Below are 22,266 nucleotides of genomic sequence, written 5' to 3'. Positions count from 1 at the left end.
ATGGAAATTATCAGGGGTAGTTTAGAAGACATTTCCCGACCTGCGTCGACAGAGCAGAAAGCCAGTCGTGTTTCCAGTATGTCGTTGCCTTTCAGTGACAGAAGTTGTCCGACGCCACCGTTTTCTCTTGTCGTTTTGCCGGACGATGTTGCAGATCTTAGGGTAAGTAAAAATGATAAAATGACAATGTTTAGTATTCATTAATTATCCATTTTAATGTGCATGTTTTTGATCGTGACATCGGAATATAAAAATTGGGATGACAGAGAATTATGTGAATTTCCACCCAGACTGTGGAACATGTTTGTTGTAAAGGGCCAAATAAATCTATATCAATTAATTTTCAATCTATCTAAATCTATATGAATTAATTTTGATTGATTAGATGCAGAGAAGCTCCGAAGAAGGTAGCATGAACTCCTCCGCCAGAAATACGGACAAAGGTAAGTGTTATGCACAATCCAGGCATATTTAAAAAATGATCCAGTTTTCATTAAGTATATAACACATGTGTATTTTTTAGATCAGTGTCAAGATGATGAAGAGACTTATGATGAGAAAGAAGATTTAAAATTGCAGAGAGCCATTGAGGAAATGAGGCGACTTGATGAATTACTGTCTGAGAAGATCTTCAAAGAGAAAGAAATTAGACGTCAAAGGAAGGAACTTCAAGCAAAACTGTGGCAAGAGCTCCAGGTACGCAGTCTTTATTTTTAATCTACCGGTACTTACGTTTCCACTCCAGGTTTACATTCATTTACACAACATGTGCTATGATGCGATAATGTGTATGATCTTCTGCAGCTGAATAAGCCAGAAGGCCGCTCTGAATGTCCACATGAAGCTTTGAACACAAGGTTGTTTCTGGCCTTGGAAGCACCCACTGGTAGGTGTGGTTAAAGTATGTAGATCAGCAGCAGCGTTTTAAGTTTAGTACACACAATCTCTGGGCGACATCTTAAATATAGGTTTCATCTTAAAGCAGGAGAAGAGGAGGATGACTTCATGCCTGTGTTTGAAACTGAAATTCCTGACTGTAAGTACCAAGGAGACCAAACACGGAGCAAAGTTTGGTAAAATTGCATGAACATGACAATAGATTCTGTAAGTGCACCTTTTCAGTCATTGCTCGATGCTCTCAGGTAGATCAGGTAAGTGCATAGATTGCACACTTGGTGGCGCCATGAGCCTGCTTAAAGGTGTCTGTTCACTTCATGGTAGGCTGGTGCAGACGTGTCTGTGAAGTACTGCACTAATTTAGATACCACAGCAGATTGCCACAGGTGAATGCCTTACAGTTCATCCAATTTAAGAGACTCCGGAGGAATATCCTGATCGAGCTTGATTGGCTTTTTATGATTCTGATCCCGTTAGATTCTCTTTTTTCCCTGAGCAGTAGCCCAGGAGCTGTGAGGAATTCATTCTGGCTGATTTTCTTTATCAAGACTCGAACTTCTTACAATCTGATCAGAGCGTCGTCTCTCCACCTACTATGCTGCCTTGCAGTAGTAGCAAATTTCTTCTTTTTTTTCAAGAACGTTTTTACATTTCAGCTTGTTTTAGGAGGATGACTTGAGGAAAATCTTAAATCATATGGATCCGATAATACAATAAATATTCCAATAGAAATTCTTTGAGTTTAATATTTTTATTTTTTTTGTCTCTCGTAATTAGAGCTTTGTTATTTCAGTATTAATCTTTTAGTAAAATGTGTCTTGATCGACAGATCAAAAGAGTCCAGTCAGCTTGACAGAATCATTTGAAGTCGGCAATAAAGAGACAGGGGAAGAGCAGCTGGAAGGCAGCCAGCGTGGAGCTTCCAAAGGCAAGAAAAAACAGAAGGACTTTGTCAAGAGAAATATTGAGGTATGTCAAAGTTCACATTGGGGCGAATGCAGCGCTGGGGCATATCACGTGACTTGGAGCAAGTCACTTGCTGTTTCTTTTTCCAATCACTTAAATCATTTTCTCTAGTCCCAGAGAAAGGCCAATGCTAAGTGTACTCGCGCATCAAAGAAAAGAGTAGAAATGTTCTGCTATTAATGATGTTCATTCTCCTTTGTCCAATTGTGTTGTAATGCAATAGTTATTAAGCAGCGAGGGGGGCCAAGTGCTTTTTACGCAAGCAGAGCAAGGACGCCTGGAGGAGCTCCTTCAAGACGTCGATAAAGAGGAAGAAGCCGCTGCCAGAGGCGCAGACAGTGAGGTAGGCTGACATGGAGCCCTAACACACAACACATGCTCTAGGATCTCATCCTGAAGTCCCTGAATGCTTCCACCCTCATGTCCAGATGTCTTCCTGCAGATGAACACACTCACCGCTTCTGCTACCAATATTCTAATCGTACATTTAGTACATTTAGAACACAATGTGGCAATTACGCCTACCGGTAATCATTATGGTGTTTCAAGTGCTGAGCAACAGCCACTAAACACAATCTCGTATTTTTTGTGATCATATAAATTTGAATTTGTATCGAAGCTATTATTTGGCTATTTAAACAATATAATGACATTAAATTAAACCGTATTTAACACTATATACACAGATTCAAATATGTAGTTGTATTTTATTTTATTTTTTCCCAAACTACTTTATTATTGCACGCTTTCATGACAAGGCTCTTCCATGTACAGTAATGGAAGTAGTACACCAGACGGAGGAGCACTCCTAATCTCATTGTGTAGCTCCTATGCCATGACAATAAAGGCTTTCTATTCTATTCTAGTTCTACTTCAAGCCTCAGTTGCTCAGTGAGAGTGTACTGATTGGTATTAGGGTTAAGAGGTTTGTCTGAGTTTTGCCTGGATCAGTAAACTATTTCACTATCTACCCAAAGTCCTAACTTCAGACATTTTTACGTCCAGCTTTCATTTGTTTTAATCACCCTTTTGGCAGCTGTGAGGCCAGTCGGAAGAGCGATGGGACCAGGCTTGCTGGGAAGCGAGAGGCAACATGTTTACCTTTCACATACGGTTCCATTTAGCTTGACCCCAACAGCTCTGCATCCCTTGAACAATCCTCCAAGAGATATTTTAAAAGTATTTCTGCTCTACTTATGATGTTTACCGTGATTTCTAGAATGATGCTACAATAATTGTGGTGGGAGACACCAAACCAAGGGGAGTACAATTCCATTGTTTTCTTTTTAGTTGGCGAGAGGAAGACTTCCTGTTATTGCGAGACATGCTGTCATGGATGACCATAATAGAGAAAAGCACATTATTTATGTTCCCAGTAGTTTGGCAGTGATGTGTTTTTTATTTGGTGACGACTAGGTTCTCGGCAGAATCCCCAAAGGCACATAAATTAGTAGCTGCAGCTACTTTTGTGCCCATTTATTATTTTTCATGAGATTATTGATACAGTTCCCCCAAATGCTAATTTAGCAACCATAAGATTATAAGTCCCATATTTCGGTTGCTACATATGAACCAGGCTCAAACCCTGTGGTCTGTATTTCAGGAGGACGTGTGGGCTGTGTCGGTCCTGCCGGGCCACGGTTACACCCCGGAGCCCTCTGACCTGGAGCAGCTGATCAACATTGACTCCAAAATTCGGCCTCTCCTTCCTCTGGAGGAATTTCTCTTGGTGCAAAGCTCATACAGGAACCTCAGTTTGTATCAGGTATTCATGCAACGATGTTGATGTATATATTATCACAGGATTGGGTTTATGTAAAGCACCATTACCTTTTCCAGACACTTCCCAGGTCAGAGACACGGCCATTAAATCTGATTTGAAAATCTTCTCAGCGAGGCATGAACGGCAACATCTTGTAAAATCTTTTTTTAGCAGCCTTGAAGGAGGAGTTTCACCTCTTACGTTCTTTTATTCTTACGTTGGGGAAAGTTGCAGTGTTTAAAAATGGTCTTATTTGGAACTAAGGTTTGCACCATTTTTCCATTCACTTTTCCACCGTGCTTCCATAAAACACCCACAAGTTAAAGCCCTTTGAGCATGATTTTCTGCTTGTAAACTTTATGTAAAACTATTATGCTTTTATAGTTAAAAGGACTATGCTATTTCCACATGAGCAATGGTATACTTGATACATTTTGGCATTTACAATATTTATCTCATGGTTGACTTTCATCATTTTCATGAATCCAAATTATTTGTTTGTTATTTTAGATGTTTTATTTCCTCTAATGATTAGACTAATTGATCTGTTTCTATTTTTGCTTGGTTGTTTGTTTGTCTAGAATGCTTGCATGGTTACACAAACCCTAATTGACGGATTTTTGTGACGCACTGGATCCAGATAAAGAGACAGATCCGAGATTTCTTCTCTTGTCTTTATCCCTTTTTTCACGATTTCCATCTATTACAAATAAAGTACCAAGCAGATTTTGAATACTGTGCAATAAATTTGATTTATTTCATCACCACCACATCTGACAGACGAGAACGTCACAGGTGCAAAAAGCATTCCCATCATTTGTACAACTAGTCAGTTGAAAACTGTGATTTTTAAAAATAAAAACAAATTGCATTTGCAAGCCCATGGTCCTTATTTCTACCATCACCGAATGCAAGGACAAGTGAAATGGCAATGCTTGGATTCCAGCGCTGAAACAGCACATGTCACGATGTCCAGAATATTAACACCAATTTTCTAATCATTAAAAGGAGACAGCAGTAAAAGATGCTTATCATTTCTGAGGTCATTTATGATGCGCATCCTCTGCATCCCATTATATGTTGAGAATTATGTAAGTGTCATCAATCTGGCGTGGGGTGTAGCATTCAATCAGCACTAATTGGTTCCAGCCCCTCAAATGGGAATATTTGCTGGTTTTCACTGTGCTCTGGGACAGTATACCAAATATCTTTTGGTTACTGGCTGTAAGTTGTCCAATGCATTTTTGTTGACAGCTGTCACCTTTGGCTGTGAGAAATTGTGATGGATGTCTTTCACTGTTTTCTGATATTTCAATAGTCTTTTTGTTCATTTGATTACTACAAGAGCTATAGGTGAACTTTGATGATTTGTTTTGTAGGAAGATTTGATTTATTGCTTCTTAAAATTAACACAATTCAAGAACTAATCCTTAAATTGCTTGTCATGACAGAAGTGGTATTTTATTGCGAATATAACATTGTCATCAGTGCCCATGCTTTCCTTATAGGCATAGGATGAAGGCTGGAGTCTGCACTAGTACAAAACGGTGACATTACGAGGCAGCTGAATGTGCGACTTTGTGCAACCTATTTCCCCCTCCCTTCCCAGCCTTTTAATTATCTTGCCTGGTTAAAAGACGTCTTGGGAAAGACAAATTCCACATCGTCTGTCCATCGTCTGCTCTCCATTACTGCAGAAACAGCTAATGCATACCTTCCTTTTCCAAAAGATAAAATATGAATTACCGGTAAACAATTACACAAAATATGTTTTCCCTTAACTAACCAGTAGCAGATGACTCAGATAGCTAACAAGACAAATACAATTAAAATGCACTGCATTTACATTTCTCACACAGTGTATAATAATATAATATATAATACAAATATAATGCGGTTGAAAGGAACACCTGCGTGGCTTAAAAGTAGCTGCTTTTTTTACCAGAACTGCAGGTTGTGTTTTAAAGAGAAGGCACAAACTATCAATCTCTTTCAAAGCCAATCATTCATCATCATCAGTGCTCATAAATACGTAAGCTGATCATAAAAGTAAATATGAAGTTACTCAACTGCATAAACAAGAGCATCTCATCCCTCGTCCAGCAAAACGACAACACGGTTTCTGCATCATATTAAATTCAAATTCCAAATTCCTCTTGTTCTCTGATGAACACAGATGGATCACCTGTCATATTGTCACGACAGCGGGAGTTATTCACTCCTCTGCAGTGAGCTCTAATTAAAGAAAGATCAATCGGGGCTTGAGCTGTGTCATCAGAACTTGGACCTCTCCTTTCCCAATGCAGCTCTTGCACTCCTGTGCAGTCCCCAGAGTAGCATCCTTCCCCCCAAATCATTGAGGGTGGGTAGAGTCAGCAAAGCCTCACATCAGCAGGCGTATCATAGGAGAGTTACCCCCACCCCCCATGAGAACATAACTACTGAGCTACTGATAGAGGATTGCTATGTCCAGAAAATGAACAAGGCCATTTCATTTGAGATTTAAACGCAAGCCACATATAGTGAATGGTTGCAGTATACTGAACAGAAAGAGTATGTTTTTTTTTTTATATATAAAAAGTTTTTACATGGAGTTCATCTTATGTCCAACATACAATTAAAATTCATCCTAGTCCATTTTATGAATGAGGCCCCAATGCTTCAGCTCCTTTTGTATTTACATGGTAACTGCAGCTGTGTTTTTGTCATGAATTGGTTTGCTATATTATGATGTAAGACCATGAGGTCACTTAGTCACTTTGTGTGGTTGCTGATGAGTGGCCATGATTTAACTACTGCAGATGTTAAGTGAGAGAGCAGAGCTTTTGGTAAAGAAGGTCCTTCTGACCAAAACACTGTGGTCGGCCGATAGCGTGTAAATGTATCTTATTTGGTGAAGTCTTATAATTAAACAGCTGTGGAAAAGCATTGGTTTTATGTATTGAAGTTCATTATAGAGAGTGAGGATACTGGCTAAGTTTAAACATATCCCTATTCTAAAATATATGTTGAAATAAAAGAGCAATTTCTATACTGTATATATATATATATACATGAATAAACAAATCAAAATTTTCTCCTGGAGAGTAAAGACAGCAGAAAATGAAAGATTTTCCTCTGTGCTAAGGAAGGAGCTGTCCTCTCCAGAATACAATATTCTTGTCCCTGCTGAGATACATAATAATCATAATAATAACAACATATGCCTATTTAATTATTCTTTCTTTATTACTGATGGATCTTTAGCTGAATTGAATAGATGTGCTTTCTTAAAATTAAAATAGGATGCTGGTAGAAAATGTCTGACATAATTTTTGCACGCACTTTTCTCAGATGCTCTGCAGGATCATCTGTTGTTAGTTGCACGGTGAGAATTGAGATGTCAGATTTGATTATTCCCAAAGTCAATTTAGCTAAAAGAATAGAGGCCACACCCTTCCCCGGCCTATAATTCATGGGAGACATATTTTATTGTCTTCTTATAAATGCCTCTCCCACTGGTGTTACCCACAGCAGCAGAACTTTATGTTAAGTGGTTGAGAGAGAGTTTTCCCTGCCATGGTTGAGATCTAACTTTTGACTGCTCTGCTCATTACGATACTCTTTAGAGGTCACAAAGCCATCGAACAATAAACTTAAAATATTTGTTGATCTCCTTAAATTTTTTCAGTGTTAAACTCATTATTAAATATATTGTCATGTCGAAAAAAGCATCAAGATTTTAGGCAGCTGAAATTGTGGTCAGATATTGTTTCTGAGAAAACACAGCATGTGACTGCGGGTGACAAAAAGTGCAAAAAGATATTTGGAAGCTTCTTAAGGGTTTGTTCACATTTTGTTTTATCCATGTCATTATTTGGCAAACATTACAATTACCTTATATCAATAAAGTGAGACAGGATGGAGTTAATCCTCTGAGTCTTTCTTTTACAACAGTAAAAGTCACAGACTATTAAGTATTTACAATGCTTTGGAGGGATCACAAATTCCTTTCACATCTCAAACTGTGAAAACTGTAAACAGACAGACCTTTGATTCATCTTGAGATGATGATTGGATCCCTCGAACAGAGCAGTGCTGAAGATATTTAAACCCAATGTCACAATAAACAGACTTATTCAGTTAAATTCAATTCAATTCAATTTTATTTATATAGCGTCACAACATAAAGTTATCTCAAGGCACTTTACAGGATTTGCAGGGAAAGACAGAACCCATCTTGACCCACAAGAGCAAGCACTTTGGCAACGGAGGCAAGGAAAAACTTCCCTTTAACGGGCAGAAACCTTGGACAGAAGCTAAGGCTCATCGTGGTTGGCCATCTGTCTAACCGGCTGGGTTGAGAGAGAGAGCGAGAGAGCGAGAAAGGCAGAGAGCGAGAGAGAATGACAGGTGGGAGGAGAGTCAAAAACAAGGAGATGGATAGGGAAGTGATAGAGAGACAGAGCAGGAGCAGACAAAAACAAAATGTACAAAACTATAAATGCTAATGCTATCTGATTGCACGAGGCACTGAGAGTTTTTGATCTGCTCAACAAGGACTACTCCAGACCACCTTTAGTACACACTCCAGATGACCAATAAATTATTCCTGTAATACTTAAGGAATGTTAGCAATCACCAATCTTTATTACTGCCTGCAATCATTGCAGCAAATTTAAAATCAGAGAGATTCTGTGAGTGAGAAAAAGAGATAAAACGACAGATAGATTAATGCAAGGGAGACTCAGCCATAGCTTCTGAATTGCTTCCTTCAGAGCGCTCACAGGGAATGCTCGTGGCAAGGCATTTGGACAGGCCTTGGCAGGTAGCCTTGCTCCACGTGGCACAGCCGGAGCTCCTACTATGTGTCGGAATTGGGGAGAGAGAGTGAGAGAAACGGAGACACACATAGAGGGAAAAAGGGGAGCATGCTGTTTTGCACAACACCAGCCATCTCTGGGTGAGTCAGGACAGCTGGCTCCCTTTCATCATAACAGCACTCTTTCTTTGAAATGTGTTTAAAAAGATGTAGCCTGAATTTCGGGGTGTATATTTTCCACTCAGTAGTAGACTTTCAGCACATTATACAGTACACACATTATTCAACAGTCATCAGGCATCAGGTTACCTGGTGTACAAGAACGTGATGATTTAGGTTTAGCCTGTTTATCTTTTTAATGACGCATGACTTGCTGTGATAGACACACAACCCTACTATGATGAAGGTCTCAATACCATTGAGCTGTTATGTGGCTACTGCTTGCTCGGACAAACTATTGCTAATTCTTATTACCCAGCATTTATATAACGAGTGTTTTGCAAAAAAAAGCCCAGTTGCCTCCTTTTTTCTGGTAACATGTGGCTTATTGTTTGAATTTTGCGAAATCCAAAAAGGTATGAGGAACTTAGTTGTTTGTTGAAAGTTTGCAGTAGCGTTTATGTTTCAACTGTTGAAGTTTTCTTGGATTTGCTGCCTCACAGATTGCTGCTCCTGTTCAGCCTTTTTTGACTGTGCAAACAAAGTCTGCTTTGGTCTGGCTTCAGGCCATCCTCCAAAACAGCTAATGCGAGAAGAAACCAAAAGGAACCGATGACCTGGTATACCCTGCATACTGTATGCAAGAGAAGATGTATGCATGTGGACAGCCTGGCGATTTTTCCTGTTGCTGATTAGCATATATATCTGCAAATACCATCGGCATGACAGGATCCAGCTGCTTTATTTGGCAAATCACACCACAGATGCACACCATATTGGAGCAGTGACGAAGCTCTAGGCTACCAATGTCAATGGTTCCCTCTACTGTCTAACACAACTGATGCGACTGAGAGGTCGCATCAGTTCCTCTTAACATGCACATTGTAATACAGAACACTCCGTACTGCTAAGTGCGACCATCCAAGAGCTATATTGAATGACAAACAGGAAATAAACCCTGTTTTGTCACAAAACAGCAGATCAACCATGGACTGCTGCAGCTGTTTCGCACTAAATTACCATGACAACCTCAGGATGGAATGTATTACTTCTAATTGAAATCTTAAAATTGATCAATAACTTCTCAATGGGCCCGAAATTCATGCTTTTGCGAAAGTCACGTCAGTAATCCACAAATGATGGTTTTGCTTATGGCCATAGGCGAATCAGTCTGTCATATGTGGGAAAGCAATATCTCAATCTCTGGGTTAACTCAGGACAGCTTCTCAGCCATTGTCATTACAGGCATGGTTCAACTTTTGATGTTTTGAATAACTTTTTTACATTTAATGTACACTTGGCAGCCGACATAATCATCAATAGGCTGCCATGCTTTTCCTCTTTAAAGCTGATGATGTTGGACTTGTTTTTCATGCTCATAAGAAACAGCTTTACCGCATCGCAGTAGTCTTGTGACCCAGAAAGGTGATGTGGTTATTTGAGATCCTTGATGGCTACTCTGAGGTTAGCCAATTACCAGCATGTTGCTGATGTACAGATAAGCTGAACCCTTGTTTTTCTTTCTTCAAATCACTCCTTCTAACCTTATATTGAATTAAAGCTGCCGCACAATCCAGTAGATGAAGCAAAATGCCATGATGTATTAGCAATAGTAATAGTACTTCTGGAGTCCATTAAGTTGAAGAAATACAATTGTCTTCGTCTTCTCCAAGGAATGAAGCATTGCTACACTTGCGTTGACAAAAAGGCTACTCTACTGTTTATCCTTGCCAATGCATAAAAATGAATTTGTTATTCTTATTGATTATTGATCGTCTGGGGTGTAGCCCACCTCTCGCCCATAGTCAGCAGGGATAGGCTCCAGCAACACCTGTGACTCGCAAGGCGGAAAAAGCTGCTGTAGGCGAGACGATTGAGGTCATGAATATCTTAAAATATGTTGGATAGATTGATGATAAACTTAGTGTGATCACAAAATCTTTTTACCCAACATGGTTTTGAATAAAATATATAAGATGGATCAACACGAAATTTGATCAAGTTTTGTCAACTAAACTAATATAGGGCAGAGAAACAGTGAAAATCTGGGACAGATTATGTGTGATTTTCAGCGTATTTATTTTTGCTGTAATTTTGGTCAAATCAGAACGTTTTTTACAGAAAGACTGAGTGTTGCTGAACATTCACCAGAATTCATTTAGTGTATATTTAACCAGGAATAATTCCGTTAATTATGTGAAATACAAGCCAATTTCTGTCTTTGTTCAGTGATAGCTTTATCATTGCTAAATCCAGCAGACGATTTTAAAGTTTACAGTTCTTAAAAAGAATGTGGACTCAGTTTTCCATATTAAACAAACAGTTTCTCTCAAAGATTTGGGCATTTTTAGAAACGTGCATTTAGTGGTGTGATGATGTTCGTAAAGCTGCACTTTATTTCCCTGGGCATAATGCTATATTTCTCACTCTGGTGCATGAGTGAGAGTCCACTGTGGTTCAGGCTTGTGTAGCCTCGATGGAAACTTAACTGCGAAGCTCTGGTGATGAGTCATCAGTAGAGACTTCAAAAAGCTGTCATTATTTTCTACGAAGGAGGGCACAGATTGGGGAGGCTATACTTAAAAGCTGAATATTCTTGTTTTTTGCCAAATTCAAACATTAAAATAAAAGGTCAGTGTTATGAGTCAACTGTCCAAAAACTATATAATGCAGTACGTGCTATTATCTGGTCGAGTCGGGCATTCTTTGTTCTTCTTGGCTCCGCTTGAGAGAACTCTTTTTCCTCCCCGCCTTATTCATGGTGGGTTTAACTAAGATTACATCCTATCATAAATATGTCATAATAATTTTAGTAACTTTGTGTTTTAGCTCAGGGTTTCTGCTGCATCTCACTGTCTGCTATAACCCCTTATTTTTCTGTATGAAAGTCCCCATTAGGATGCTGACATTTTACAAAATACACATCAATTTTAACATTATTTGATGATTTTAAACATCATTAGTCTTCATGGTGTACAGACCGACCACAGGGTGCTGGACTGGTAGTGAAAACGAACCATGTGGTTGGCAAATTCCTTGCAGGCCCATCAGTTTTTCTCGAACTAACTGTAGATTATACTTGTGCATTTTTTATAGGTGACAATATGACTGCCACTGGCTGGGCTGGTTAGTCTGTACAGCAGTGTGCATTTAGCTTACTCCCACCCTTGCTCATGAAGGCATACATTGTGGGCGGGGCGATGAAGGATATCAAGATTCTGGTCCATCCTTTGGTCGCTTGTCGGCACGCATTGTCCATCATGCAATGCACTCAGCCATTGCGTCATCGTAGCAAAGCTATTCTGCGTCATCGGAGTTGGTTCCAGATTTATTACTAGTCGGAACTACTGCCCATCCTGCCTTTAACTTCTTTATTAAGAAAGATACATCTCATTTATCAGCTGGCTGTGGATCAGTCCTCTGGGCATGACTCCTCCTCGTTCTCCTGACCCACTTACAAATTTGCCTTGACTGTAGGATGTAGTTCAGTGACATAACCAAGTGCACATGTATTCCATGAATATGTGATATATGGACATAGCGGTAGCTGACGTATGGGGGGTTTGCATGGTCTCATCGTGAATACATGACTTCACTTGCTGCGTGCGAAAGGCAGAAAAGAATGTCCAGCGCCACAGTTTACATCACAGATAGAGGAATGGAAAACATAAACCAGTAGTACGAAAGGTTGAATGAAAGGTTTCATTTGCAACTAAAGCTGTGAATGCACATCCACATGGGAGAATAGTTGTTTGCTTCTTTTGAGAACCGGTTGTGTCTGTTGTGTGTCAGGACCAAGCCTCGGCGGTTGGCTGGATGTGTGACGGGAGCCAGCAGCCAGGAGAGAAGGTCCTTCAATATATAAAGACAAGGAGGGGAATGGAGCAGCGACTCAAGGAGATCCAACAGCAGCTGGAGATTCTGAGCCAAAGCCAAGAGATGAATGTGAGTTCAAAGTACATAATGCTGTTCACACACACATTGAAGAACGTACTCAGATTCACACGCACTTAAGTACTTGTTCGTGTTGTGCTTAATAACACACATCAGGTCATCCATAGCATGTGTATGATGAATCATTCTCATATACATTCATGCCTCAGCAGGCCCATATATTTTACTTCTCCTTGCATTACTGACACGTTCACATTAAAGGTTTCAGTTTTGTGTTTAATGTACATTCACTACTGCTATCAATAAGGACTCAAGTACCTTTCTCTGCTTTGCTTTCCCAATGTGTTTGATCTGAGTAAAGTATCTTGTTTATTCCAGCATGGCCTCTTCTCTTCCAGTCTTTCATTACTCTCGAACATTCTTTGCAGAGATTCGCTGTTGACTCTCCACAGCGTTCCTTAGAAACCATTGAGCTCTGTCTAATTTTAGGAGCTTCTGCAGAGTTACAACCCCCAGAAGTGTCACTCTTTTCCCAAATCCCGTAACTAAAGGCACAACACAAGAATGTTGCCATACAAAGGAGAACTGTGCTGATTTCTGCTTCCTTTGACATTCATGACTACATGTTGTGTGGAAGGAGAGAAAATTAAGTAAAGTTAATGTTTTGGCTTTGCTGTGGTTTGAATGGGCAACTTTACCCAGTACCCGTTTGCCTCTCCACGTCACGGCTATATAATGCGATGCAAATTCAAATGTTCAAAACTTTACCAGCAGAACAGTTCCCATGCCGATGAACCACATGATGCCCAATTCAAATGAAAAATGCTCAAAATCAGTGAAGTAACACAAATGTTATTAGCAGACACACACTTAAACCAAACAAGACATCCTGCTCTGTAAACTAAACCATTTCTTCCCATTAAAAAAAAAACCCTAAATAAACCAAGCTCCATTTGAGGAATAAGTTCTCTATTTGTGATCATGAAACATCAAAATCCATGAGTCTCTTCTATTGGTCTCTGCATTTAGCTGAGTTTCACTGCATTTTATACACCGTGACAAGACAACTGAACCCACTGCGTGACTGCAATGTAAACACCACACTGACTGCATAGAGTCTTTGTGCCTCCAAACTTTTTTTGTGGTTAGAAAAGATTTATTTGTATGGAATTTGTCTGGGAGGACATTCTCAAACTCTTTGACGCAGCTTCAGTACAGTCATAAAGTTAGTTTGTATTGCATCCGTAACTCAAATGGTAGCAAAGTGAATCAGCTGCCTGGCTGTCCCAACTGTAAAAATACTTATACATTTACCAACATCTCCGTTATGTTATAGTGTTTTGTTTGTGTAAATATCAATTTATCTTTACGCAAAAATGTTTTGCAAACTTTCTTTAAAACAAAAAGCATCCATGCATGTCATTTTGGTGGGGCAAGGACTGCAGTTCTCAAATATTTAAATACTTTTTTTTTTAGATTTTAACACATTATATATTGAATCAGCTGCTACATTAAAGCTACTAGTATGCTTGTTATATCGTGCACCTTTATACAGTATTTATCCCCATTAGAAGTTTTTACGTTTGATGACTGTCTTGCCTTTGCTATATACTTAACACAAGAGAGTGGTTTCAATTTTATTTTTAAGTGTTACATAATTGTAGATCTTTTTATTTGTTTCACATGTAAAATACTTCATTGTAGCAGGTTTATTATCTTGACCCAAATTTCCCCTTTAGCATGCACTGCTCAGTTTCATAAAGAGTTCAGCACTAATGTTGCCTTATCAGATGATATCATTCACTTGGAATGATTTTGAAATCCAGCCCTAAAATGTGTTTACAATCTGTGATACTGTGGTCCAGATCTTTTTATCTTCCATCTGTCAAACATTTTTAAGAATTAACGGGCACTTAGTCAATGAAGAATTAGAAAATGAATCACATATTTTAGAGAAGGAAGCTCACGGAAGATGTTGATTGACAATTTATCTCAGAATACATTTAAAATAAGAGTGGCTTGCTGAAATGTTTTCCACTGACATGGTTAGAAGTGCGGTCTGCGTTTGGTCTGGCCTGCTGCTGGAGTTTAGCACATAAATGTGGAACATTTTTAAATTGGTGTCATGCGTTGTGGATTCTCTACACTCTGCTATAAGTCCGTTTAAAAACAAAAAGGTTTGCACTGAGATTGAACTGATTTACCCTTTTGCATTGATTTACTAAAACAAAACTATTGTTGTGTTGGATTCAGATCTGAGAGCTGTAATTTATGGGGTCATCTCCCGCTTCTCCTTCCTCTCAGTACAAACAATCCTTCATTCCAATGAAATTTGTTTTGGTGCCAAAGAATTTTTCCTCTCACCTTTGCCATTTTTCACCTTTAATAATATTTGCCTTTGCAGAAAGATCTCGACTCTTCCTCTTCAAAACAAATTGCTGTTGTCTCTGCCATTGTTCTCTATCAACGGTGCATGAAACTCTGTTAAAGAATTTCAGAGAGAAGCAACAACAAGGCATTCATTTTGAACTGGTTGAGCTAAATCTGGGATTTTCAAAGGCTGTTTCTAGTTGTTTCTGCAATATTATTTGACACATTCCCAGATTAACTGGAAAAGGAAATTCCAACACGTGTCAGAAGGGAAGTAGGGAATGTCTTGAGAAGGCTGCTAATCATAGGGATATGCTTTTATTTTTTTAAGTAATATGCCAGGCAAATGGTACCTTCATATGGTTGAGCCAACTGTGCAGTTTCTCTTTTTCCACCATCAGAATTGCCGGTAAAGAGGAGCCATGGAGAATACGGATTCTCTTGCTCTCAGCCTGATTTCACTTCCTGATTTCAATACTATCAATGCTACTGGCTCTTTGCCTTTGGCTTATCATGCTGTCTGTTCTCGTTTGATACTTTAGAATCTCCTGAAAGAGAGATGGTTTGGCAAAATCTGCAGTCTCTCTTTTCCTGTGCCACTGCTTCCAATGACTGGCATAGAGTAAAAAGGTGCTCCTACTCTTGACCAGAGATGTTTCTCTTTTATAAATTAATGTGTACGTAATGTGTGCAGTCAGTTGTAAATCTCTTTCCATGTCAATAAAACAATTTGTGTTTGAATTTATCTCCACGTGTTCACCATGGCTGATATTTGAGAGCATGCACAAGTTGTCCACTTAGAGCTGTACCACATCACAGCTTGATGGAGCTTGAAGGGGCAACGTGAGGTATGACCAGAAATCAGGGTAAAACGTGATGAGATGAGCTGCACTGGTTCTGACAAGGAGTATGCCTCTGGGGAGTCAGGCTGCAGAGGGTAAACGGCAAGCAGAGACAGGATGGAGGTGAAGCAGTTGAAGATTGTGGCTGAAAATTATGCCTAGGTCTGGAGTATTTTTTCATCTTACTCAGTGAATTGATGACTTATTTTGACCAAACCAGAGGTGATCTGGAAAAGACAATCCAATGTGGCATGGAATAAACAATCAAGCTTGCTTTGGATGGTTGGCTAGCTGAGATCTCACTATATCTCCAAATCTTTGACATGAGCAAAAAGCAAGATACAAAAATGATTTGATCACTTTTTGTATCTTTCAGCCATTAGCAAATGAAGACATCTGACGCTTTGCAAAATTTGGGAGTAGCATGATCTCATATTACTAAATATATTAGTAATATGAGTAATACATATTATATTACTAAAACTGTAAAATCATCTGAAAATGAAAGTTATTTCTGAGCATCTCTTTGTCGCAACAACCTGAACACACCATGAATGGTTGCGCAAAGAGGCTCATGATGTGTTATGTGCTCAGGAAATGATGGATTGTACCACAAAGCCAGGGGTCATTACATCAAACTCACCTTAATGATGATCTCAGGAGATAATGTTTCTAGGCTATCCATATTTGACATTTTTTTTTTTTTTTAAATAAATTAATCAGTGCTGTCATCTGTGTGCAGCAGCACAAAATGAGCACAGAACATCAATCCAGCAGCTCAGTGGGAGTGTATAGATCTGAATTCTTGCCAAATTAGTGGCCACTGGGTCTGTGGCCAAAAAAAACTGCAGTATGTAAGTAAAGTAAGTGAACTTGAAAGCTGAGCAGCCCATGATTGTGGTAAACTTGTTCTGTGCCGTCTTGTCACAAAGATTATGCTGAACCCAATGGAGCTGTACTTATTGAACTCACCGTCACCATTGTCCATTACATTGTACAGTACATCACACTGAGCACGTTGCAAAGCCTTTCTTAACAGGGGGGTGGCAGATATTTCCCCTCACACTTACTTGTTCTGCGTATGGCTTTGAGTGGCAATAGGTCAGACTAAGACAAATGCAATTAGACTACTGCATGCGACTGGATACCAGATGATGGGAGCAAAAATACAGGGAGCAGAATGAAGCCGACATTGTCGGTGAGTCAGTCGTGAACCGTGCGAATCTTGATAGGGAACTGATGTGCCAAAGACGAAAGCTGTTCTTACGATGTGTGAGATCTTGTGCTGATGAAATAATAATTATATAATAATGGGCTTAGTTCATTATAACTCATAACACTCAAGTTAATTAAAACGTTCTAAACAACTCTGAACAGCAGGGCAGCAGACAGTCAGTGAGTAAGACATATTTGAGGATTATATGCAGCCATGTGTTGATGAACTTCAGAAACAAAAGGCAAGAGAGGTCACGAAGAACTGAACACAGTGTCCTCAAAGCACGATATTCTAATCTAATGCTATAATGATAATTTCACTCAATTTCAATTTGTCATTAGAACACACTGCAAAAAAGGGATTGCTGAATCTACTTTCTAATCTACTACCACATGGGAGAATAGTTGTTTGTTTTGAAGAATCTACTACCACCACTCAAGTGGCTATATGAAATATATTGATATTTATTTTAGGTATATTTTATATGTTGTTGCTGTCACCAGTTCCACCATATTGCATGTTTGTGGATTGTGGGAGGAAGCTGCAGCATCCGAAGGGAACCATCATAGACATGAGGAGATCACTCAAACGGATGAAGGCCCAATTTGATTCAAAACCAGAGGCGTCTAGCTGAGGAGACGGTTCCAACCACCACGCCTCCTTTCTGCCCTCAGTGGCTAACCAGAAAAAAATCCCATGTTCCAGAACAAAGTAGTGGACAGGACAGTCTGTGGAAATTAATTCCATGTTGTTGTTTTGTTAAAACTTTTAATTATGTGAAATTAATTTGTTTGAATATGCGGCAATACATTTTCAGTAGTTCTCAGCCTCGTACATTCTTTCTGTCCCGTTTGCATTTCTCATGTTTGCCAGAGGATGGATGTCGAGGAAAAACAGCAAAAGTAGCTTCACATTTACACAAAATCCTTTGGCTGAGAAATGTTTTAATTTATGCACTCACATTTTCTCTTGCTGCGTGCTCAGTGGGTTCATGCACAAAAGCAACTAACGGCAGCTTAAAGAACGAAGGTTGCCCAGTTCTGTCAAAAGTGTTCGTCTCTTCCTCTCAGTCATCCGTTTTGTTAATGGACGTTTAAACGCTTCCAACTCCTACCCACCGTTGTTGTTGCTATCAGTCATGGTATGCATTTGAGCTTTTACTCTATTTCCTGAAATGAATTCAATGTCTGCTGGGAAGACCTGGACTTTTAAGTGCTGAAATGGTTTTAACATTTCTCTATGTGGTTGTGTGGAGGAGAAAGTTCAGCACATATCAATCGCTCACAGATACCTTTGACCTTCCTAGAATAAATGATGGTTCAGGTCATTCACTTTTAAAGGGTTGCAGCTTTTTTTTTTTCAGCAGTAAATAATGTTTCTCCCTCCTCTCTGCTCTGTAGGCGAGTCTAACTTATATTTCTCATATCAGGATGGATGGCTCTGGCCATTAATATTCTAGCCAGAGGGGTTCTTTTTTATTGCCCCATTCGACTATTCGACATGGACAAGCCTGTATGTTTTTTGTCGTGCATATCAAGTTGCAGTAATGGATCACTTCTGCTTTTGCAAATTCAGTGTGTGGTTACTGTTCCAAACAAATGCTTGAAAATGGGGGTGTAAGCAGGTCGTCAGTTACACCCATTAAAACTATATATCTTTAGAATAAACTTGGAAGCCTTGGATGAGCACGTACAAAGACTTCTTTAATTTATGCATAAGAGATGCATGCTCAAAATAAACCCAGACCATACACATGGGCTCTGTTCCCTCTCCATTTAAAGGTTAAGATCAAGTGACTCAGGTAAATGAGTAATGTGGACTAACCTAGTATGACCTCAAGGGTGTCGTTAAAACCTCAAGGACTTTGAAAATAGACTGGAGCGGGTACTATATATTATCATCTGGTCCTGGTGAGACTCAGCGGGTGGTCTGGTCCAAATAGGAATAGAGATGATCGATGGACAGTATTCCTTTCTGTTAGTCAGGCGAGATGAGATGCAGGAATGCGATTTTGTTTTGGCTGACTCAGCATAATGTGTGGAATAGGGGAAACCAATTGCATGTGCTCTCTGGATTAGGACAGAGCGATCGGAATAGGTAATGCTGTAGTGCTCATTGGATTGTTTCTGATGCTCAAATCTAATAAAGGCTTGGATTTTGTAGTTCTAATATGAAGAAAAATCTAAAAAAAAAAAAAAATCTATGTTATTTGTTTGTCCTCATACGACACTGGCTTACACAAAGAAATCATTTTTCACATTAAGATCGCAACATCTGGGAAAAAAAGTCCATAAACTTTTACTAGGTTTGAGAAGCCAGGCATTAATGATCCAAATGCAATCCTCCTTCCCTCGTTCTGCCGGTATCCTGCGCTCTTTCGGCTTGGAACACAGTTTCCGCCTGTAAAGTGCAACAGCTTGATAGATAGATAGATAGATAGATAGAGAGATAGATTTTATTGGTCCCCGTAGGGAAATCTTTCTTCACTGACTGAACATCAACAACATCATTACACATAACAGACAACAACCAATAATAAACCACATGTGACACAACATTGAGAAAACAAAGACAAAGCAGTAACAGACATCAACAGACAGGCCAGGATGTTGGGCTTTTCTAAAGATGGGAACAATTCCCAAATATTTGATTACTTTGTCCGTCTGATACCTACTGAGGTTGTCGAACAGAAACTGATTCCAGTTTCTACAAGTCCGGAGTGTCTGTGGCGAACACTTCATCACAGTTGAGTGAACAATGTCGTGGAATTAATGAAAAGTTTTAGATTAAGCCTCTAAATCTGAGAAAAGAAAAAAAAGAGTCTTAGTGAGGGTGTAAATAAAGTTGCTGTGAAAAAATATGACCCCGCCATAAAACAACTAGGTAGTTTAGTTTAACAGCCTGTCCACCCAAAAGACCACAGAGAGCAGAGGGAATTTCAGTCAAAATTCACATAAATCTAGCTGACCTTTCTAATAAAGTCTCTTGAAAGCAGCGTGCCATGGGCGGTGATTGTCCTGAAAGTCCGCTGCTCTCAATCAAAGCCCTGTGCCTGCTTTGCCAGTACCGATGAGCGTTTTCCTCTGTAGGTAATTCAACTAGTTTCGGCAATAAAAGGGAAGCGTACAAGTTCTCTGATTCCCTTCCCCCCCCGCCTTTGAAGTTAAATTATTAATGGTTCTTATTGATTGGTTTGTACAAAACCCAAACTTCTTCTAGTATTGTACCAATCTGGGCGAACCGGATCTGCCACTGACAGTTATTTTCCTTTATGACTAATCTGCTTATTATTTTCAATTTTAAGTAATTTTGTTTATAAAATTGCACAAATGGTTCTTCAGTTCTGAAAACAGCCAACAACTGATTGTTTTTCAATCCAATAATTGATTACTTGACTTATTGTGGCAGCTCCAAAGCTAACTGGTGTACCCCAGTGCACAAAGTTAGCAATTAGTAAGTGAAATCTGCATATAAGGAGCCATATATTTCCATCTGGAGTTGGTGAAGAAACAGAGCTAAAATGACCTACATTCCTCAGCTAGACTCAAACTTGACTGAATGAATCACACTGTTTCTTCACATCTGCCAGATAAATAAAATCCCATCGCTGACGATGATCTGCCAGTGTTGGTTTACCACTCAATCTGTGGCCCCAAGTGGCCAACGGAACCACTTGTGACTCCCACCAGGAGCAGGGACAGAACAATAGAAGATATGTCTGTTAGTGTGAGGGACACTGAGTCCTGTATGGGACGGTAGCTTCTAACACGAGCACAATATGCTGAGGGAATTATGACAGCTATTACAATTCAGCCAAGAAATGTATGTCATTCTGTCAGAAAGCCAGTGAGATTATACTCTTGGAACAAAGAGAATTTAGAAATGCAGCTGTCTAAACAAAATTCAGCTTTCTCACACCAAGAGGTGGCAGCCGTTTATGAGAACTTATGAATGGGTGAATAAATCACGTCTCACCTTATTATGTCAACGGAATTAAGGGTTTATTTAACAGAATAATTTGTAACTAGGAATTGGTGTTCCAATTGCCAGATAGCACAAGGTGCCCAGGAATCAATATTGGCATTTATTTAGATTCTGATTCCTTCTAATCTACTTAGAGAGGGTTGGCATCCATTCATGGCCTCACAGAAGGCCGTCTGAGAGGAGTCTGACTTATCGGCACAAGAACAATCGTTGTATCCACCTGGAATTGTTTTTCTTTATTTCCTAGACAGCTTCCAAATAGGCACAGGGGATGACTGCAGCAATGGCGTGTGCTATTACGAATTGCCACTGTTATCACAGGTCATTCAAAAAACATATTTTCTGGATTAGTGAGGAACTGAGTTTTGAGCCCAGTATATTTTGGTAGTAAGGAGAACACATTTTGGGGAGGATGTCAGCGAGATATCTAAAAGTTGAATATTCTGTCATCACCTCTGTAATAATAGATGCATGTCCTTTAGACTGCCAGAGGTTCTAGGAAAAGTGTCAGTTGTGTTCTTGATTTAACCAGGCTTTAATCCGAGATGCATCTTAAACCAGAGATTGATTACTTTTGTGTCTTTCCACAGAGTGAGTCACCCAACCTCACCGAGGAGCAGTTACTTGGTCTGCTGGATGAATGTGAGCTGATGGAAAGCTGGACTCAAGAACTTCATACAAATGGCACATTACCCTGAAAAGACTCTGATCAAACTGAACACCTGCTACCAAACGATTCGAGGAGGTTTTAAGACATTAAAGTTACTGATAGTAAACATATTTTATCACCAAATATGGTTATACCCCTGTTTAAAATAATATATTTTGAGTGATAGAACACAGAAGGCGAAGTACATACTTTCCAAAGCATTTTGATTTAGATGTAACATCTGCATTCAATGATTTTGATGGTGTTTCACAATATGCCAGTTTTGGAACAATGGCAGTTCTCACTGTTGCTTGATGGGCCTTGTGAGTGAATTCATTGTTGTCCTAAAAGGCCTGCATGTGCAGCTGGACTTCTCCCCGTTTTTGATTCATATGTTTATAACACTCCTTGAGGAGACAAAGTGGCAGGACCACAGGTTTTGTTGACCTACGTATTGTAGATGTGAACAGAAAATTGCTGCCATTAAATCAAATAACTGGGCCAGACGCGACTGGACATGCATCTGTGGAGTGAAGTCCGAGCATCATTTATATCAGCTTTAAGCACTCTAATTAAATATGGTTTGTCTCTGTTACTAATGTGTGGGCTGTTAATATGGCCGGAAGCGTGATATGGGTTCCGCAGGCGTCATCTTGTCAGATCCTCTTTAGCTCCCTGCATTCCTGTCATTCCTGTCTCGATAGGCGATCCGCTTCAGAGTAGGTC

The 22,266-nt window shown here is 39.5% G+C and overlaps 1 protein-coding gene across 1 annotated transcript; it reads left to right on the top strand.

Annotated features, from left to right (window-relative positions):
- On the top strand, positions 1 to 21,589 carry fsip1 (fibrous sheath interacting protein 1). Its single transcript, XM_068752069.1, is given in 10 exon segments — positions 1 to 162; positions 386 to 443; positions 524 to 696; positions 805 to 892; positions 989 to 1,036; positions 1,727 to 1,866; positions 2,087 to 2,206; positions 3,467 to 3,628; positions 12,378 to 12,530; positions 21,482 to 21,589. Coding segments are annotated over 10 exon segments (1,212 nt in total).
- The last annotated feature ends 677 nt before the right edge of the window (positions 21,590 to 22,266 follow it).

The sequence above is a fragment of the Brachionichthys hirsutus genome, chromosome 18 (assembly GCF_040956055.1).
Source record: "Brachionichthys hirsutus isolate HB-005 chromosome 18, CSIRO-AGI_Bhir_v1, whole genome shotgun sequence".
NCBI lineage: Eukaryota > Metazoa > Chordata > Actinopteri > Lophiiformes > Brachionichthyidae > Brachionichthys > Brachionichthys hirsutus.
The sequence above is the reverse complement of the archived record's forward strand: the minus strand, read 5'-3'. Positions and strand labels throughout refer to the sequence as shown.